The sequence below is a fragment of the Ovis aries genome, chromosome 5 (assembly GCF_016772045.2).
Source record: "Ovis aries strain OAR_USU_Benz2616 breed Rambouillet chromosome 5, ARS-UI_Ramb_v3.0, whole genome shotgun sequence".
Lineage (NCBI taxonomy): Eukaryota > Metazoa > Chordata > Mammalia > Artiodactyla > Bovidae > Ovis > Ovis aries.
Genome location: NC_056058.1, coordinates 78,139,479 through 78,160,130, shown reverse-complemented (window position 1 = coordinate 78,160,130; position 20,652 = coordinate 78,139,479). Strand labels below are relative to the sequence as shown.

The 20,652-nt window shown below is 38.0% G+C and overlaps 1 protein-coding gene across 18 annotated transcripts in view; it reads right to left on the bottom strand.

Moving 5' to 3' along the window:
• Positions 1 to 20,652, bottom strand: part of ZFYVE16 (zinc finger FYVE-type containing 16) — a 62,752-nt gene that overhangs the window by 40,829 nt on the left and 1,271 nt on the right. For 5 of the 18 annotated variants that reach the window (XM_042250714.1, XM_027970484.2, XM_060415973.1 and 2 more), the window contains exons 2-3: positions 3,637 to 3,745; positions 746 to 3,009 (exon numbers count right to left, since the gene is read on the bottom strand). In XM_042250714.1, coding sequence (XP_042106648.1) covers positions 746 to 3,009; positions 3,637 to 3,706 — 2,334 coding nt within the window. In that variant the 5' untranslated portion in view covers positions 3,707 to 3,745. Of the gene's footprint in view, positions 1 to 745; positions 3,010 to 3,636; positions 3,746 to 10,006; positions 18,719 to 20,652 lie in introns of all 18 variants that reach the window. The other 13 variants (XM_060415965.1, XM_060415970.1, XM_042250718.2 and 10 more) reach the window with 4 other exon arrangements.

Sequence of the window (20,652 nt, the reverse complement as noted above, 5' to 3'; positions counted from 1 at the left end):
CAGGTTCCACCCCTGATCCAGGAGGACCCCACATGCTGCAGAGCTACTAAGCCCGTGTGCCACAACTCTTAAGCCTGTGCTCTAGAGCCTGTGAGTTGCAACTATTAAGCCCATGGGCTGCAACTACTGAAGCCTGAGTACCCTGGAGCCCACGAGCCACAGCAAGAGAAATCACTGCAGTGAGAAGCCTGCACACTGCAACTAAAGAGTAGCCCCTACTTGCTGCAACTAAAGAAAAGCTGAAAATGCTGGGGAAAAAATGCAATGTCATTTCTATAGGCAAGCCTTAGAATTCACAGACAAGACAGAACACAAATGAAGTCATCTTCAGTGTTCTGAACCTCGTGCAAGTCAATCTGCTTTTTTTCTCAGTGTTTACCTCAGGTATCAGGCGTTAACACTAGCTTGCAGAATAGTCCTGAAATAAGTATTCAAGGATAAACTGGAATTTAACTGAATTCCGTACATCTGATGTGTCAATGTCAGGGAGAAAATGACACATATTGTTTGATTTCACAAAAATTAGTGTTCCTCATTTCCCAGTATGTAATACCCATGACTGTGTGATATTTATTCAAACCTCATCTATAAAAATGGCAGGGCTTTATATATTTCCACATAAACGAAAAACAACAATTTTAAATTAACTGAATCTTTTAATTATCTATGAATCAGTTATTCTGTCACATAATATTTCATTTAAAATGCCTCAAAAGAATAAAAGACAAACATTTTAATAGCTTACTTTTCCACATGCTCGGCAATGATGTCTCCGTTTCGTAAAAGTAAATTTGACTTTGCAGTTCATACAATTCGGAGCTTCTGAATCAGGAACCCAAGTAGGTTGTTTCTGGCCCAAAACAAGGCCATCTTTGCAAGTGTTTGCAGGAAGAGAGTCTTCATTTGCAGTTACAAAACTGGACCCACCTTCAAAATTACTTTCTATATCAATGTAATTAGAATCGAAGCTAACCTGAGGATCAGTCACAGAATCTGTAGTACAAGTGGCTGGAACAATGGTATTTGCTGTCCTGGGTTTACTTTCAGGCATATTTGGAACATCCAGTTTATTTGGTTCCTTTGAACTCCTTGTTCTTGATGGAACACTAAACAATTGCTTAGGCCTGGCCCCTCCAACATGAACAGATTGACTGTTACTATCAGAGACTGATAATTCATTCGTAATCTCAGACTTACTGCTAGATAAACCTTGTTCAACTGTACTTTTTTCGCCTAAAGAAAGGCTACCATTTTCAGCTGTATTCTGTTTATCAATTGTTTCACAAGTCATATTAATACCAGGACTTTCCCCAGTAGCTCCTGCTTCAGCATCAAAATATATATTATCAATATTTCCATCATCTAGGCCTTTCATATCTACCTGATTCATTTGAGATTCTGCATCACTTATATTTTCTTCAAATGATTTTATGTTACTCGTCTGAAGATACTGTTCAGTGAGAAAGGCATCAAGTTCAGCATCACTAATTGGTGTGCCACTTTTCATGCCTTCATCAATGTTAAAGTAATCTAAGTCTTGTCCATCAATATCACTGCTTGAAAAAGTAAGACCTTCACAATGATCAGGAGATTCTGGGGCACTAGCACCAGAAAGCTCCATTTGAGACTCTGCAGCTGTATAAGAACTGCTGTTATCAGGGTAATCCATAGATTCAACTCTAATTACCATCTGGTTAGAATCTACCTTTCTATCTCCCATCTTTTCAGTTAATGGCTGATGAAGTATGTTTTTACATTTATCCTGTTTCAAAAGATCAGTCTCCTTCAAAGATTCCCTACCTGAAGTAACCTTCTTCTGTATTTCTTCATGTACAGTCACTGGATTCTGTGCATTGTCTTTATTTTCATTCTGGGGTAAAAAATCACCATGACCTTTACTGTCAATTAAAGATCCACACAAAGACCCAGGTACTGGAAGACAGGACAATGAGGAATATGCATTTTCACTTGAAACATGTAAAGCTGAAGCAGAATCTTGGATTACATCTTTATTATCATTAAGATCTAAATTTCTTGAGTCTCCTTTTGCAGATTCTTTTATAAATACCGCAGTCCTATCTTCCTCAAAGGAAAAGTCAGGTAACTTGGAATTTTCATCTCTTAAGTTTGAATCATTTAAGCATAAACCTCCATTTTTTGGAAGACTGCAAGACAAAGCACTTGTGCTGCCTCCTTCTTTTAAACATTCTGTGGCAGCTTTAACTGGCATCTCTTCCTCCTCTTTTACCAAACACCCAGCAGCTTTTACCAATTCACATGGCTGGTTCCTGTGCTGTGGGTGGTCTTTGGCATCAAACACTTTGGAACTTTGTTGAGTCAAAGCAGATGGCATGTTAAAATCAACAACTGGTTCTGACTGATTAGAGATCTTTTTATCCTCTAAATTTTCTTTTTCATTGTAAGTACATGAATCTGAAAGTGCTATATCTACTTTTACACCAAATTCTGTAGTTTCACTGATTCCTCTGTTTTGTAATTCAGAGCTGACATCACTCTGTTCCTCTCTGACTGCATTATTACCATGGTCTGCTGAAGACACACAGAAAGTTTCTGACACTGAAGATAAATCCAGTCCCGTCAAGGAATCTGCACTAGACTTTGAGTCATCTGGCAATAATTTTTTAATATCTTCTTCACTATTAGTTACATGAACTAAATTACCCATGTCACTTATCAGATCACAGACAGGTTTACTACACCGTCCCATATACAGAGGCTGGATTTCATCTGAAGTGCCGCCATCCACAGAAGAAAGGAGATCAAGCCCTGTTACATTTTTTTCATTTTGTAAAGAAGTTAGTCCCTCAAGTATTTTTTCACTCAGGGCAATCTGATTTGTCTCATAACCTGTTTCTGATGAGACACAATTAATGCACTGTTGATCCTTTGGTAGCAATGAAGTTCCTTGTGAGGCAGTCAGCTCTGAAGAGACTGAATAGTGCTTAGAATCATATGCCTTTTGTGCATCCTGGAGATAATCTTGTTCATCTAATTAAAACAGGAATACAATGTTAGTGATGAGACCCAAATCAAAATTATTCCAAAGATGTTATGGTTTCTACAACTTCTAAGCTTGTTTTTTTAGACCAGAGATAGATTACTCTCTTGCAGAATGGCAATAATTTCAGAAATTATTTTTATTTGGATTTAAACTATTTGGGGTTTTTACCTTTATTTATGTAGATGTCATAATATGATAGAAACTTAAAATAACTCTGTTGCACTATAAAAACCAGACTAAGGAAGAGCTGAAAAACAATCTAACTTATTTGTGCTGCCCACCAGTTTCCTTGTCTTCACCCTAAGATGGGGAAAACACTCTCTTTCATAGTAATGAAATACCAACTTTATGAAGAACTCTCAAGTTGCTTTTAGCTGGTTCATATGCTGGTTTTAAAGGTCTTTCTTTTACCTAAGTTTATATCTGGAAAGAAACTTCTGGTTTTCTTATTTCTATGTCTGGCTATTGGTTCTATTCAGTATAAGAATATACTAATTCATTATAACGGGATATGTGAATGTTTTACAGAAGATAACCATGTGACCAAAATTGAAACCATATTTTGCTAAGAGTACTAATTACTGACATTTTAAAATTACATTAATAGTACAAACCTGGATTCTGTTCGAAATCATCGAGAAGTCTGTCCAAGTCACTGACTGCTGCTTTAAAATAACTGTCCATTCTACTTGTAGACTTATTCAGAATTTAATTCTTGTGTGGCTAAAAAATACAAAGTATGATAGTTCCTTTAATTCCTTATATTCCTTTAATTCAATGTATTGCATGCCAAGAAACATAGTCAGGGAATAGACACAAATAAAATTTAAGAGTATTGCTTTGAAGAACCTGTGATATATTTGGAGAAATTCCTCTATACATACAAAAATGACATGAAAACAAACTCTTAACAATATAACATGTACACATAAACTACTGTCAAATTTAAAACACTCATCCAGATAACTCATGGGTCAAAGAATTCATAGTTGAAAACTAAAAATAGCTATAAGTACCATGTATCAAATAATATAAAATATACTGCATGTATAAACTTGTGAGAATCAGTAAAAGTGGCACTTCAACAGATACGAAGAGACTTAGGTGCTTAAACTAGGAAAGAAAGAATGAAAACAAATAAGCTAAGAGCAGAAATTAAAGAAACAGAAAATAAGCATACAAGAGAGGTACAAGAAAGCTAAAATTAACTTTATGAATAAAGTAGATGAACTTTTGATTTGTGGCAGGAACTACACCAAATAAGCCTGAGAGATATTGAAGGAATCTATCAATGACTAATGAGACAATATAAAAGAACACAGGGGCTAAGTTGAAGGTGATCCCACTGGCTTCAAAGGAACAAGTGACCATCAAATAAATGAGGCCTGACCACAAATCAAATGGATTAAAACACACACACACCAAGAGATCATAATGATACTAAAAACAGAAACAAAAACCACCATTCACTAGAGGGATGCTAGGGCAGTAACTCATTACTCTGAAAATTGATATATTAAGAGAAAAGAACTAAGAATTTATTTTGCACTTTATTTACAAAATGTACTTTAGGATAACAAAATAGCTGCTAAGGAAGAGTTCTTTAGATAAGAATTCCAGTTGATAAATGCAGAAGGATATTAACATTTTAAAAATCATCTCTTCATAGTCCCTAATGCAATAAATGTACTAGGCAATGGCTATCAATGGATGTTAAAACTGTTGGATGAAAGGCTGGTGGGAAACTTTATAATATGGGATCAGGCCAATATATATGAATCCAGCAATTTCACCATCAGTTCAGGTCAGTTCAGTCGCTCAGTCGTGTCCAACTCTTTGTGACCCCATGAATCGCAGCACGCCAGGCCTCCCTGTCCATCACCATCTCCAGAGTTCACTCAGACTCATGTCCATCGAGTCCGTGATGCCATCCAGCCATCTCATCCTCGGTCGTCCCCTTCTCCTCCTGCCCCCAGTCCCTCCCAGCATCAAAGTCTTTTCCACTGAGTCAACTCTTCACATGAGGTGGCCAAAGTATTGGAGTTTCAGCTTTAGCATCATTCCTTCCAAAAGAAATCCCAGGGCTGATCTCCTTCAGAATGGACTGGTTGGATCTCCTTGCAGTCCAAGGGACTCTCAAGAGTCTTCTCCAACACCACAGTTCAAAAGCATCAATTCTTTGGCACTCAGCCTTCTTCACAGTCCAACTCTCACATCCATACATGACCACAGGAGAAACCATAGCCTTGACTAGATGGACCTTAGTCAGCAAAGTAATGTCTCTGGTTTTAAATATACTATCTAGGTTGGTCATAACTTTTCTTCCAAGGAGTAAGTGTCTTTTAATTTCATGGTTGCAGTCACCATCTGCAGTGATTTTGGAGCCCCAAAAAATAAAGTCTGACACTGTTTCTACTGTTTCCCCATCTATTTCCCATGAAGTGATGGGACCAGATGCCATGATCTTCGTTTTCTGAATGTTGAGCTTTAAGCCAACTTTTTCACTCTCCTCTTTCACTTTCATCAAGAGGCTTTTTAGCTCCTCTTCACTTTCTGCCGTAAGGGTGGTGTCATCTGCATATCTGAGGTTATTGATATTTCTCCTGGCAATCTTGATTCCAGCTTGTGTTTCTCCCAGTCCAGCGATTCTCATGATGTACTCTGCATATAAGTTAAATAAGCAGGGTGACAATATTCAGCCTTGACATACTCCTTTTCGTATTTGGAACCAGTCTGTTGTTCCATGTCCAGTTCTAACTGGTGCTTCCTGACCTGCATACAGATTTCTCAAGAGGCAGGTTAGGTGGTTTGGTATTCCCATCTCTTTCAGAATTTTCCACAGTTTATTGTGATCCACACAGTCAAAGGCTTTGGCATAGTCAATAAACCAGAAATAGATGTTTTCTGGAACTCTCTTGCTTTTTCGATGATCCAGCAGATGTTGGCAATTTGATCTCTGGTTCCTCTGCCTTTTCTAAAACCAGCTAGAACATCAGGGAGTTCACGGCTCATGTATTACTGAAGCCTGGCTTGGAGAATTTTGAGCATTACTTTACTAGCATGTGAGATGAGTGCAATTGTGCGGTAGTTTGAGCATTCTTTTGCATTGCCTTTCTTTGGAATTGGAATGAAAACTGACCTTTTCCAGTCCTGTGGCCACTGCTGAGTTTTCCAAATTTGCTGGCATATTGAGTACAAGACCTTTTAGAACTAACACCCCAAAAAGATGTCCTTTTCATTATAGGGGACTGGAATGCAAAAGTAGGAAGTCAAGAAACACCTGGAGTAACAGGCAAATTTGGCCTTGGAATGCGAAATGAAGCAGGGCAAAGACTAATAGAGTTTTGCCAAGATAATGCACTGGTCATAGCAAACACCCTCTTCTAACAACACAAGAGAAGACTCTGCACATGGACATCACCAGATGGTCAACACCGAAATCAGATTGATTATATTCTTTGCAGCCAAAGATGGGGAAGCTCTACACAGTCTGCAAAAACAAGACCAGGAGCTGACTGTGGCTCAGATCATGAACTCCTTATTACCAAATTCAGACTCAAATTGAAGAAAGTAGGGAAAACCGCTAGACCATTCAGGTATGACCTAAATGAAATCCCTTATGATTATACAGTGGAAGTGAGAAATAGATTTAAGGGCCTAGATCTGATAGATAGAGTGCCTGATGAACTATGGAATGAGGTTCGTGACCGGAGACAGGGATCAAGACCATCCCCATGGAAAAGAAATGCAAAAAAGCAAAATGGCTGTCTGGGGAGGCCTTATAAACAGCTGTGTAAAGAGAGGTGAAAAGCAAAGGAGAAAAGGAAAGATATAAGCATCTGAATGCAGAGTTCCAAAGAATAGCAAGAAGAGATAAGAAAGCCTTCTTCAGCAATCAATGCAAAGAAATAGAGGAAAACAACAGAATGGGAAAGACTAGAGATCTCTTCAAGAAAATTAGAGATACCAAGGGAACATTTCATGCAAAGATGGGCTCGATAAAGGACAGAAATGGTATGGACCTAACAGAAGCAGAAGATATTAAGAAGAGGTGGCAAAGAATACACGGAAGAACTGTACAAAAAAAGATCTTCACGACCCAGATAATCATGATGATGTGATCACTAATCTAGAGCCAGACATCTTGGAATGTGAAGTCAAGTGGGCCTTAGAAAGCATCACTACGAACAAAGCTAGTGGAGGTGATGGAATTCCAGTTGAGCTGTTTCACCATCAATAAATGTGAAAAAACCAAACATTATATGCTTCATGTGGAAGACACAGAATCACATACAAAATATTCCTGCCTTCAAAAACAAAAACAGTAACTGACTCCAAATCTAATCAAGCTTTTAGCACTAACTGCATGTTTACAGGAAATTCAAGCATAGAGGGACAAGTTAAACGACATCTTAAGAAAGCAATTAAGACTAAGTGCAGAAGGAGGAACACTTCCAGCAATGTTCCTCAAATAGTTGATAAAACACAATAAAAATTTTGCAATAATATACAAACAGAAAGATATATATTATTAAACACATGTGAATGGTGGCCTGGAGTAAGGAAAAGGAGAGGGAAATGAAAGATAAGAGACAATCAACAAATGAGAGCGCTTTACTAGAGCCACTGATGATAGTCACCACAAACTGGGGACACGAGGCTCAAAAAAATCATAAAGACGGAATTAAAAAGGTTAGACAGAGCTTAATACAGAATCAAAGAGCTGAAGACCTATCTGAAGAAATAACCTCAAACGAAGCCCAGAGAAATAGGGAAGAAGAAAATATGAAAAAGAAGTTAAGAAACACGGATGACAGAATGAGAATGGAGCCCTACAAGGAGACTAGAGAGCATGGAACAAGTATGCTTGTAAAGATAATGCCAGGAGTTCCAGAACTGATTAAAGACACAACAGATGCAGGGAACCCATTACCAAGCAACCTAAGTACAGTTGATCCTTGAACCACATGGGTATGAACTACACAGTTCACTTACATGCAGATTTTTTTCAATAGTAAATATTGTAACACTGCACAATCAGGGTTGGTGGAATCATGGATATGGAAGAACCATGGGTACGGAGGACTGACTGTAGGTTATGGAAGAATTTTTAACAGCAGAGAAGGTCAGCATCCCTAACCCTCACACAGTTCAACAGACTGCAAAGAGGAATCCACAGTTACTCTATAGTGAAACTTTGAATTCTGAAGACAGAAGGATCATCTTCAAAGGAACAATTAATTATGCTAGCACAAGGCAAAGTTCAGAAAAATTCTCAGTAACAATGGTATGGCATCCTAATTCATTTAAGTGTATTACTTCTATCTCCATTTTTAAATTGTGGTTATACCATACATATACAAAAGTACATGAAAACACACAGACACCAAAAGAAATAAAAGGAACTTGGAGGAAGAGATAATACAGGAAGAAGAAAACATCAAAGAAACTTACATTCTCAGAAAAAAAGCAATGCAACTATGAAACAGCAATAGGAAGCCATACATAAGGAATATATGAAGAAAAAAGTATTCATGGAAATTGATAGCAGAAATCTAAAAATTCAAGTGAGGATTACAGGCTGTAGTAAAAGCAGTGCTTAGAGGAGTTTTTAATAGTTTTAGTGTATATATTAAAAAAGGAGAATGATCTAAAAATCCATATGCTAAGCTTCCATCTTGGAAAATCAGAAAAAGAGCAATTTAAGGCCAAAGTAGGCAGCAGAAAAGATAAATTAAATACATTAGAGCAGAAATCAATAAGTTAAAAACAGGAAAACAATAGAGAAATGAAGAAAATCACTGAAAACAAAAACCCTTTACAAAAGTAAAGTTGATAAACTAGGCTAATTTTAAAAAGAGAGAGATACAAATTACCAACATCAGAAATAAAAGAGGGGTCATAACTACTGATATCATGGACACTTAAAAATAGAGGAATATTATGAACAACTCTATACCCCCAAACTTGATCATTTCAATGAAATGGACCAATTTCTTAAAAAACACAAACTACCAAAATTCATTCAAGGGGAAATAGATTAGCCTAAAGTCCTACATATATTAACGAAACTGAATTAATAATTAATAACCTTCCACAAAATAAATCACCAAGTCTAGATAGCTTCACTTGTGAATTTTACCAAACATTTCATGAAGAAATGATACCAATTCTCCAAAGTTTCCTCCAGAAAACTGAAGCAGAGGGAACACTTCCTGAATCATTCTATAAGAGCACCATGACTTGTAACACCAAACCATAAAGACATTACAGGAAAGGAAACTGCAGACCAATGTAGCTTATGAACATAGAAGTAAAAATCTACAACAAGGTATTACCAAACTGAACCCAATAGTGCATAAACTGAATTATACACAACCACCAAATGGGATTTATCCAGGTATACACGGTGGGTTCAACATCTGAAGATTAATCAATGTAATGTACCACATCAACAGACTAAAGAAGAGTTATCAAACAATCATACTGACTGATGCAAAAGAAAAACCATTTGACAAAACCCAACACTCATGATAAAAACTCTCAGCAAATTATGATTAGAGGGGAACTTCTTCAATTTGGTAAAGAATATCTACAAAATACCTATAGCTCCTTCCATGGACACATCAAAATTTCTATTTATTTTTAAAATACTTATTTATTTATTGTGGCTGTGCCAGGTCTCAGCTCTGGCATGTGGTTATCTTCGATCTCTTGTGGCATGCAGGATCTTTTAGTTGTTGCGGGCAAACTTGGTTGCAGCATGTGGGATCTAGTTCCCTGACCAAGGATCAGACCCAGGCTCCCTGCTTTGGAAATGCAGGGTCTTAGCCACTGGACCACCAAGAAAGTCCCAAGATTACTATTTAAAGAGCAACCACTGATGAGAACTTGCAGAAAAAATCTTCTATAACTTAATATAAAGAAGGACCCACAACAAGATGGGCAGGAAAGGTAGAGACATGGTATAGTCAAGACACATACCCCTGGGTGGATGAACCATAAACAGCATAAACGATTGCAGAGGTTCTGCCCAAGGAATGAGAAGCCTGAGCCTCACAGCAAGTTTCCGAGCCTGGAGGTCCTGCAACAGAGGACAAGCCCTCTAAAACATTAGGCTTTAGGTTTACACTCAGGATAGCCAGAGGGCTGCGAGAAATGAGACTTACGAGTTCACACAAAATCACACATGCTCTGAGATCCAGGGCAGAAGCAGTAATTTGAAAGGAGGTTATGTCAGACTCACTGCTGATTTCAGGAGGCAACTGGGACTTACCCTGGGGACACAGATGCTGGCACCGGTGACTTTGAGGAGCTCATTCTACCATGTGGACACTTGTGATGATAAGCATCATTCTGGCTTACTAGCCACAAGATCTGGACCCAAGCAACAGCAGGCCAGCATCAGCTCCAGGACATCCCAGACCTCAAAGCCACCCATGTCAGGAAACGGCCCCACCTACCAGCAGGCCAACACCAGCCTCAAGATCCAGCTTTGCACACTAATGAGCCAGTACTAGTTCTGGGCCAATCAGCTCATGACCCAGCCCTGTCCACCAGTAGCCCAGCATCACGACTGGAACACCCCAAGCCATACAGCCAGCCATGCCAGGACCTGCCCCTCCCACCAGCAGCTGGCAGCCTTCACACTACTTAGAGCTTGGCAACCAAACCAAAGAAGAGGTCAGCCACACCTACCAGGGTGCCCACAGCAGCCATCCCACCACAAAGGAAGGGCCCCTGCAGTCCACCTAGAGTACGCTCTCTAGAGCACATAAGTCTGGGGATGAGAGGGGAGCGGGTGCGGGACACCACAGGACATCTTCTACATCAGGTTTCACTAGTCCAAGATCAGGAAGTGTAACCAACCTACCAAAAACACAGAATTAGGCAACAGAGGAGTATGTCCCAAATGAAGGAATAAAAACCCCAGAAGAAGAACCGAGTGGAGATAAGCAACCCACTTGATAAAGAGTTCATGGTAATAATCATGAAAATGCTCAAAGCACTTGGTAAAAGAACAGATGAACAGTGAGAAATTAGTTTCTAGCAAAGAATTAGAAAATATAAAGAACCAAACAGAGTTGAAGAATACAATAACTGAAAGAAAAAAATACACTGGAAGGAATCAGCAGTAGGATGATACTGAAGAACAGATCCGTGAACTGGAAGACAGAGTAGTAGAAATCACTCTAGCTGAACAGGGGGGGAAAAAAAAAAAGAATTAAGGAAAAAAAATAAAAAGACAACTTACGAGACCTCTGAGACGACATTAAATGTACTAACTTTACATTACAGGAGTTTCAGGAGAGGAGGAGAGAATGGAGCAGAGAACATATTTGAAGCATAATAGCTGAAAACTTCCCAAACCCTGGGTTTGGTGATGACCAATGACATGAGACATGAAAGAAAAACTGGTAATTGGACCTTATTAAAGTTAAAAATATCTGCTCTGAAAAGGACACTGTTAAGAAAATGAGAAGACCAGCCATAGAGTGGGTGACAATAGTTGCAAAACACTTAACTGATAAAGGACTTGTATCTAAAATCCTCCAAAAACTCTTAAAATTCAATAACTATTGGGTTGGCCAAAAAGTTCATTTGGGTTTTTCCCTAGAATGAGCTTTCTTACCCAATAGATAATAAACAATCCAATTTAAAAATGGGCAAGAGTTCTGAACAGCTATGTCTCCAAATAAGAAAGGAAATCAATCCTGAATATTCATTGGAAGGAATGATGCTGAAGCTCCAATGCTTCGGCCACCTGATGCAGAGCCAACTCATTGGAAAAGACCCTGTTACTGGGAAAGATTGAGGGCAAGAGGAGAAGGAGGCAACAGAGGATAACATGGGGTGGACGGCATCACTAACTCAATGGACATGAGTATGAGCAAGCTCCGGGAGATGGTGAAAGACAAGGAGGCCTAGCATGCTGCAGTCCATGGGGTCACAAAGAGTCAGACACGACTGAGTGACTGAACAACATATAGCACAGGGAACTCTGCTCAATTCTCTGTAATAACCTAAATGGGAAAAGATTTTTAAAAAGAATGGATACATGTATATGTATAAATGAATCACTCTGCTGTACACCCAAAACAAACACAATTATCAACTGTGTTAATAACTGTACTCCAATATAAAATAAAAGTTAAAAGCCTTCCCTGGAGGCTCAGTGGTAAAGAATCCACCTGCTAGTGCAGGAGACACATGATGGACCCCTGGTTTGGGAAGATCCACATGTCATGGAGCGACTAAGTTTGCGCCACAACCGTTGAGGGTATGTTCTAGAGCCCAGGAACCACAAATACTGAGCCCACACACCGCAACCACTGAAGCCCACGCGCCCTGGGCCCGTATTTTGAAACCAGAGAAGCCACTGCAACGAGAAGCCCACGCACCACAAAAAAGAGCCCGGCTCACGGTAACTAGAGAAAAGCCTGCCCAGCAATGGACCCAGCACAGCCAAAAAGGAAATAAATAAAACTATTTTTTAATTTAAAAAAAGATATAAAAATTGCAAACAAGGATATAAAATGCTGAACACCATTTGTCTTTAAAGAACTACAGATTAAAATAAGAAGATATCATTTTATATCTATCACAATGGCTGAAATTAAAAAAAAACCCTGACAATACTAAACGCCCCAAGGATGCCAAGCGGCAAGAACTTTCACTTAGGAATGTGACATGTACAGTCACTTTGGAAGACACCTTGACGGTCTCTTATAAAACTAAATATTGTCTTACCATATGATCCAGCAACAGTAATACTAGGTATTTATCCAACTGATTTAAAGATTTATGTCCACACAAGCACTTAGATGTGAAAGTTTATAGCAATGTTATTCATAACTGCCAAAACCTGTAAGCATCCAAGATGTCCTTCAATGAGTGGATAAATAAACCTTGGTACATGCATGCAATGGAATATTATTCAGTGATATGAAGAAATATACAATCAAGCCACAAAAAAGATGGATGAATTTTAAATGGGTATTGCTAAGTAAAAGAAGTCAGTCTAAAAAAATCTATGTACTACTATAGGTTTCTAATTTTATGATATTCTGGAAAGGGTAAAACTAGAGAGACAGTAAATACATCAGTGAGAACCAGTGCTTTGGACTAGGGGAGGACTGAACAGGTAAAGCAAAGTGGATTTTTTAGAGTGGTGAAATTATTCTGTATAATACTATAATAGTGAATACAAAACATTAAGTGTTTGTTAATACCCATACAACTTTATAATACAAAGAACAATCTCAATGTATGCAAATTTAAAAAATATTTAGAAGGCTGGAGAACTCAGATGGAACACACAATTTGGAAAAAAAAAGTGTAAATGCATTATGAATATATAAAACAAACATGCTGAAAAGGATGGAAAAATAAAAGTTCGACCTTGGGAAATGAGTGGAGTCTAAAAGCAACACAAGCATTATACTCTAGTTCAGGGATTTCCAACCTCTGGGATCTAATGCCTCTGTGGTAGAGCTGATATAATAATAATAAAGTACAGAATAAATGTAATGCACTAGAATCATCCTGAAAGCACCCTCCCCATCCCGGTCCATGGAAGACTTATCTTCCATAAAACTGGTCCCTGGGGCAAACCACCCAGAGGTTGGGAACCGCTGCTCTAGTTGATAAAACTGTTTCTCATGGGGGTATGGGTTAATTCTGAAACCAACATACTCATATGCTAGAAATGAAATTAAATAAATGGATGGCTGATGGTGGGAGCAAGGTCTCCCACCTTTAGAAGGAAGTTCAGTTCAGTTCACTCAGTCGTGTCCGACTCTTTGCGACCCCATGAATTGCAGCACGCCAGACCTCCCTGTCCATCACCAACTCCCGGAGTTCACTCAGACTCGCGTTCATCGAGTCCGTGATGCCATCCAGCCATCTCATCCTCGGTCGTCCCCTTCTCCTCCTGCCCCCAGTCCCTCCCAGCATTAAAGTCTTTTCCACTGAGTCAACTCTTCGCATGAGGTGGCCAAAGTATTGGGGTTTCAGCTTTAGCATCATTCCTTCCAAAGAAATCCCAGGGCTGATCTCCTTCAGAATGGACTGGTTGGATCTCCTTGCAGTCCAAGGGACTCTCAAGAGTCTTCTCCAACACCACAGTTCAAAAGCATCAATTCTTCAGTGCTCAGCCTTCTTCACAGTCCAACTCTCACATCCATACATGACCACAGGAAAAACCATAGCCTTGACTAGATGGACCTTAGTCGGCAAAGTAATGTCTCTGCTTTTCAATATGCTATCTAGGTTAGTCATAACTTTTCTTCCAAAGAGTAAGCGTCTTTTAATTTCATGACTGCAGTCACCATCTGCAGTGATTTTGGAGCCCAAAAAAATAAAGTCTGACACTGTTTCTACAGTTTTCCCATCTATTTCCCATGAAGTGATGGGACCAGATGCCATGATCTTCATTTTCTGAATGTTGAGCTTTAAGCCAACTTTTTCACTCTCCTCTTTTACCTTCATCAAGAGGCATTTTAGATCCTCTTCACTTTCTGCCATAAGGGTGGTGTCACCTGCATATCTGAGGTTATTGATATTTCTCCCGGCAATCTTGATTCCAGCTTCTGTTTCTTCCAGTCCAGCATTTCTCATGATGTACTCTGCATATAAGTTAAATAAGCAGGGTGACAATATACAACCTTGACATACTCCTTTTCCTATTTGGAACCAGTCTGTTGTTCCATGTTCAGTTCTAACTGTTGCTTCCTGACCTGCATACAGATTTCTCAACAGGCAGGTTAGGTTGTCTGGTATTCGCATCTCTTGAAGAATTTTCCACAGTTTATTGTGATCCACACAGTCAAAGGCTTTGGCATAGTCAATAAACCAGAAATAGATGTTTTTCTGGAACTCTCTTGCTTTTTCCATGATCCAGCAGATGTTGGCAATTTGATCTCTGGTTCCTCTGCCTTTTCTAAAACCAGCTTGAATATCAGGAAGTTCTTGGTTCACGTATTGCTGAAGCCTGGCTGGGAGAATTTTGAGCATTACTTTACTAGCATGTGAGATGAGTGCAATTTTGTGGTAGTTTGAGCATTCTTTGGCATTGCCTTTCTTTGGGATTGGAATGAAAACTGACCTTTTCCAGTCCTGTGGCCACTGCTGAGTTTTCCAAATTTGCTGGCATATTGAGTGCAGCACTTTCACAGCATCATCTTTCAGGATTTGAAATAGCTCTACTGGAATTCCATCACCTCCACTAGCTTTGTTCATAGTGATGCTTTCTGAGGCCCACTTGACTTCACATTCCAGGACGTCTGGCTCTAGATGAGTGATCACACCATTGTGATTATCTGGTTTGTGAAGATCCTTTTTGTACAGTTCTTCTGTATATTCTTGCCATCTCTTCTTAAAGGTTATAGATAAGTTAAGGGGAAGAAGCTAGAATATGACCCATATGGTAACAAATTTGAGGTGGAGACATCAGAATAAACTCATGTTCACCTTAATATGGACACAGGTGGTTACACATTTGTAATAATTTTTTACTTGTAATATTTATAGTTATTATCATAAACCCATTTATCTCTTGCTCCATCAGCTAAAAGGGCCTAAAAGCAAGACAATCCTAGTGGCAACAAACACACTAGTGCCAGTATGTTTCTTCAACAAAAGGAACCAAGGTTCCTGCAGAAATGGCTGATGCTAAGACTGGGACAGGAAATATACAAGAAGAGCATGGAGTATCTTATAATGCCAGAAAGTAAGGAAATGTATGTGCACATACGTTGCACACAAACAATGAAGGAGGTATGTCAAAATGTGCCTCCCACTCGGTCATTTTCAGGAACTACTAGAAAATGTACTTTGCCAACATGAAGGTAATAGACACCAGGGAAGAAAGACCTGACATCCTGGAAACAAGCTATCCACCACAGGGGAGAGACAAAAGAAATTCACAGATGACCATCAAAGGACACTTCAGGAAGACAGCAACAGGTCTAGAGAGCTACCCATCAAGATGGAGGCAGGGTGACAGAAGAGACGCTATAAAGTAAACAGAGTATCTGATACGTGTGAATCTACCAAAAGATTACGTCTTGGCTGAAAGTTTGTTAACATATTAAAGATAAAAAAAGATATATTAAAAAACCAAGATAATTTTAACTATAGGAAAAACACAAAATTATATAAGAACATATCATTATAATATACTACCTAGCTCAGCTGTACAAAATATTCACATGGCTAAACGATGTGCTCAGTTGTGTCCAACTCTTTGGGACCCTTTGGATTACAGCCCACTAGGCTCCTCTGTCCATGGGATTTTTCAGGCAAGAATACTAGAGTGGGTTGCCATGCCCTCCTCCAAGGGATCATCCCAACCTGGGGATGGAACCTGCAGCTCCTTGTCTCCCGCACTGCCAGGCAGATTCTTTACCACTGAGCCACCTGGGAAGCCCCTAAAAATTAACATATAATATACAAACATAAAGGAGAGAAGTGCGGTGTTTAAATGTGGAGGTTGGTATAACAAAACTAAACTCCCATCTTCTGTAATAGGAAGTTGGTAAATAGTATCTAAAACTTGTTTGTCTACTTTGTGGGACACGACTGAAGCGACCTAGCAGCAGCAGCAGCAGGATGAAGTAGGGGAGAGAGCGAGCTGTATAAGAAAGCATGTTATTTAAAAACCTAGAGGTGAAAAAAGAGTTGAATAATGGCTGACTATGGGGCAACATTTCTCGATAAAGGTTCTATGAGATAATTAATCCTTAATGCCCTGAGGTATCCACTTTATGTACTGAATTAACACCTCTCCTATGCATCTAGTGTTACTGCAGTTGACCCTTTAACAGTGGGCTACAGGAGCTGACTCTTCATGAAGTTGTGTATAACTTACAGTTGGCCCTCCATATCCACAGTTCCTCAGTGTCTGAAATTCCTCTGTATCCATGTATTCAACCAAGTAGGATCATGTAGTACCATAGTATTTATTTACTACTGAAAAAAATAAAGGTCCATGAATAAGTGGACCTGCAGTTCAAACTTGAGTTGTTCAAGGGTCAATTGTAGTTATAAATCACCCTTGGCAGAACTGAGAAAACAGTTAGTCAAATTATTTCTGTTTGTGATTCCGATGAGGAACACTTAGAAAAGTTGCTTCTGCTTTTGCTTCTGCAGAGTGGGATTTATGGGAGAGGATGAGGGCAGAGGGCTGTTCTTCATTATAAGTCTTGTAGTATTACTTGACTTTTTAAATTATGTACAGGTATCCTTTTGATAAATATTACATTAAAAATAAACAGCAAAAAGTAATAAAGGAACTTTGAATACAAAATGTATTTAAAAAAATAAAGTGCAGAACTGAAAGAAACAACTCTCATTAGAAAAAGCCAGATAATTTTTCTTAAAGAATATAGAATTTATTAAGTAATACTCAATAAAGTGTTTCTACTTACAAAGTATTTCTATCTAAATAACATTGTACTTCTAAGCACCATGTTCTTTAAAGCACCTAAAAGATACAAAAAGAGTAGGATAATTAAATCATAATCTAATAATTTATAAAAGGTATGATGGGTGTGTGCTTAGTTGCTCAATCACGTCCAACTCTTTGCCACTCCATGGACTGTATCTGACCAGGCTCTTCGGTCTGTAGAATTCTCCAGACAAAATACCAGAGTGGGTTGTAATTTCCTTCTCCAGGAGATCTTCCTGACCCAGGGATTGAACCCTGGTCTCCTGCACTGCAGGCAGATTCTTTACCATTTGAGCCACAAAGGAAGTGTGATACTGAAATCTTTTGACATGAAATGTTATTAAACTGCACATACTTCCATTTCAATCAAGATTTATTTATTGTGCCAGTAATCTACCTTGTAGAGAAGACACAAAACAAATACAAGATATACTGCCTATTCTAAGGAATTTTATTTACATGTGCATAATAACCTGTTGTAAGTAGTACCTTTACTCACTTGGTTATTTAAGTACACATAGTTTTACAAACAAGTACTTACACTATTTAGTTTTACAAAAATGATTTTAAAAAATCTCTTCATGAGTGAAACCAAATTGGCAACACCATGGAAGATTTGTCAGAGAACAAAAAACAACAGTAAGGAGGCTCCTAAAATGGTTCAAGTGAGAGATGATGAGAGCCTGAACTGAGACAGATTAGACAGAAAGGAAACATACAAAAGTGGCTAAAGAATGGTGACTTTTGGAGAGTGAAAACAAGGGAGAAAGGTAGGATTAGATAGGTTGCCATCACAAGTGAGTAGGTGGCTGACAGTGAAGTGAAGTGAAATCGCTCCGTCGTGTCCAACTCTTTGCGACCCCATGGACTGTAGCCCACCAGGCTCCTCCATCCATGGGATTCTCCAGGCAAGAATACTGGAGTGGGTTGCCATTGCCTTCTCCAGGGGATCTTTCAGACCCAGGGATCGAACACAGGTCTGCCGCACTGCAGGCAGACACTTTAACCTCTGAGCCGTAAGACCAGCTAGGTGGCCGACAGTACCACTGATCATAACGGGCAATACAAAGAGGAGCAGGACTGAGGGAAAACAAGTTTACGTTTGGACTGGTGTTTGAAGTACCTTGAGAATGTCCTGGGGGAGATGTCCAATGGGTAGTTGAATATAAGGATCTGGAATGCAGGAGGGAGGTCTGAGATATAGATTTGGAAATTGGCAGCACATAGCTGTTAACAGATGAAATCACCTAGGAAGAGAATACAGAAGAGGACAGGAGCCTGACATCAGATAACTAAAGGTCACAACTGGTGTTCCTAAAGCCACTCTGAAAGAACTCTGCCCAGAGTTCTATGTACTTCTATAGAAAAATATCCAATATATAATGTTAAAAGACAAAAAAAGAAAAAATCAAATCATAAAACCTCATGCATAGTACAAACTCATTTTTATAAATAAGTTGTAAAAAAAAATAATAATAGTATTAGCAAAGGCACAATGAAAAAAAATACAGAGAAGCAAAGACCAAACTATTAATAATGGTGTCTGAGATTATGTAAGCTTTTCATATCTATATTATATGTCATTATAGTATTTTTTAATAAAAATATACTACTATAAATAGGAAAAAAGTTAATTTTGTTCCTTTCCTTCAAAAAATGATAACATGTATCCTTATAATATAAAAAGATATTACAATCTTTTAGAAAAACACTTGGATACTGGACCATAAACAGGCAAAAAATATGAACAAACTAGTAAAATTCTGAAAAAAATTCAGTGTACAGTCTGCACTATCACAGTAACACAAATTAAAATACATACCTTTAGCTGCCTACTAAATCCGAAAACAATCTTTCTAATAATAGAAGCACACATGGTTGGTAAGGGTCTGATAAAAAGAGCATCACAGACCCTGATGATAAGAAATAAACTGGTATACTCAGTCAGGGGAACAATATGACAATATATACCAAAGACCTAAGAAAGATTCCTAAGATTTGATCTAATAATTCTCATTTCATAAATTCAAGAAAATAATTCAAAACAACTAAAACTATTTTGCCAGATCATTAATTAAAACAATCTAGACACGAACATTAGAACACAAAAAATTATGTAGACATCAAAAGTGATGTTTATATCAAGATTTTTTAGGTACATACTCTATGACCTAGCAATTCTGCTTCTAGAGAAACACTAGTACTATGCTCAAGAATACATTACAAAAAAAAAAAATAAATAAAACCATTACAAAGAACTTTCAATGCTGCAGTGTTTGTAATAGTGAAAACTGCAAAGAACCTAACAGCTCATCAATATGAGAACGATTAAATCAGCTTTTTCAAACTGTGGTCTGAGGGCCCCTAGAAACCCCAAATCTTTTGGGGGGATGAGGGCCTTCCTGTCCAAATATTCATCTGTGCAAGGGTGGATTTTCTTAATATGCTTCAGCTTAAATAAGGCAGCACACCAAATGAGATTCTACCTGTCTCCTATAACACCAGATGTTAAGTGATCTATAAAATATGTAAAATGAAAAAAAAAAACTAATACATTTTAAAAAATACTTTAGCTATTTTAAACATTATTTTTAATATATATTTAACTGGTTTATTGTTAATTTTAAATGAATAAATAAAAAATTTTAATTTTCAGTTTCAATTTCTAAAGTAGTATATATACTTCATTAGAAAAACAAAACTCTATTACTCCTCGATAATTTTTAAGTGTAGAAAGGGAACCTGAGACCCACTGGATTAAATAAACTGTGATACTTTCATATCATCTAGCATACCGGATGATAGTTAACAGGGAATTTAGTTTCACCTGTAATATAACTATTTCAAAAGATAGTTGGTTCATGTTAGCAGTAGTGTAATCAAAATCATAAAGTTATATTTATGAAGTTTGTTTTAAATATGGGGAAATGCTCAAAATATAATTTTAAGCAAGAAAAGTGGGTAATCCAACTGTATATAAAATATCTTCATTAAGAAAATGCCATGGGGAAAAGACTCAGGTAAAAAATTAACTATTGTTGATTACCCTTAACTGTGGAATCATAGTTGATTATTTTCCCTTTTCCTTTGTTTTAATATTTAAAAATATTTACACCAAACATGCAGTTTAATATCCGGTGGAGAAAAAAAGGAAAAAAATTAGGTGAAAAATCAGTTCTAC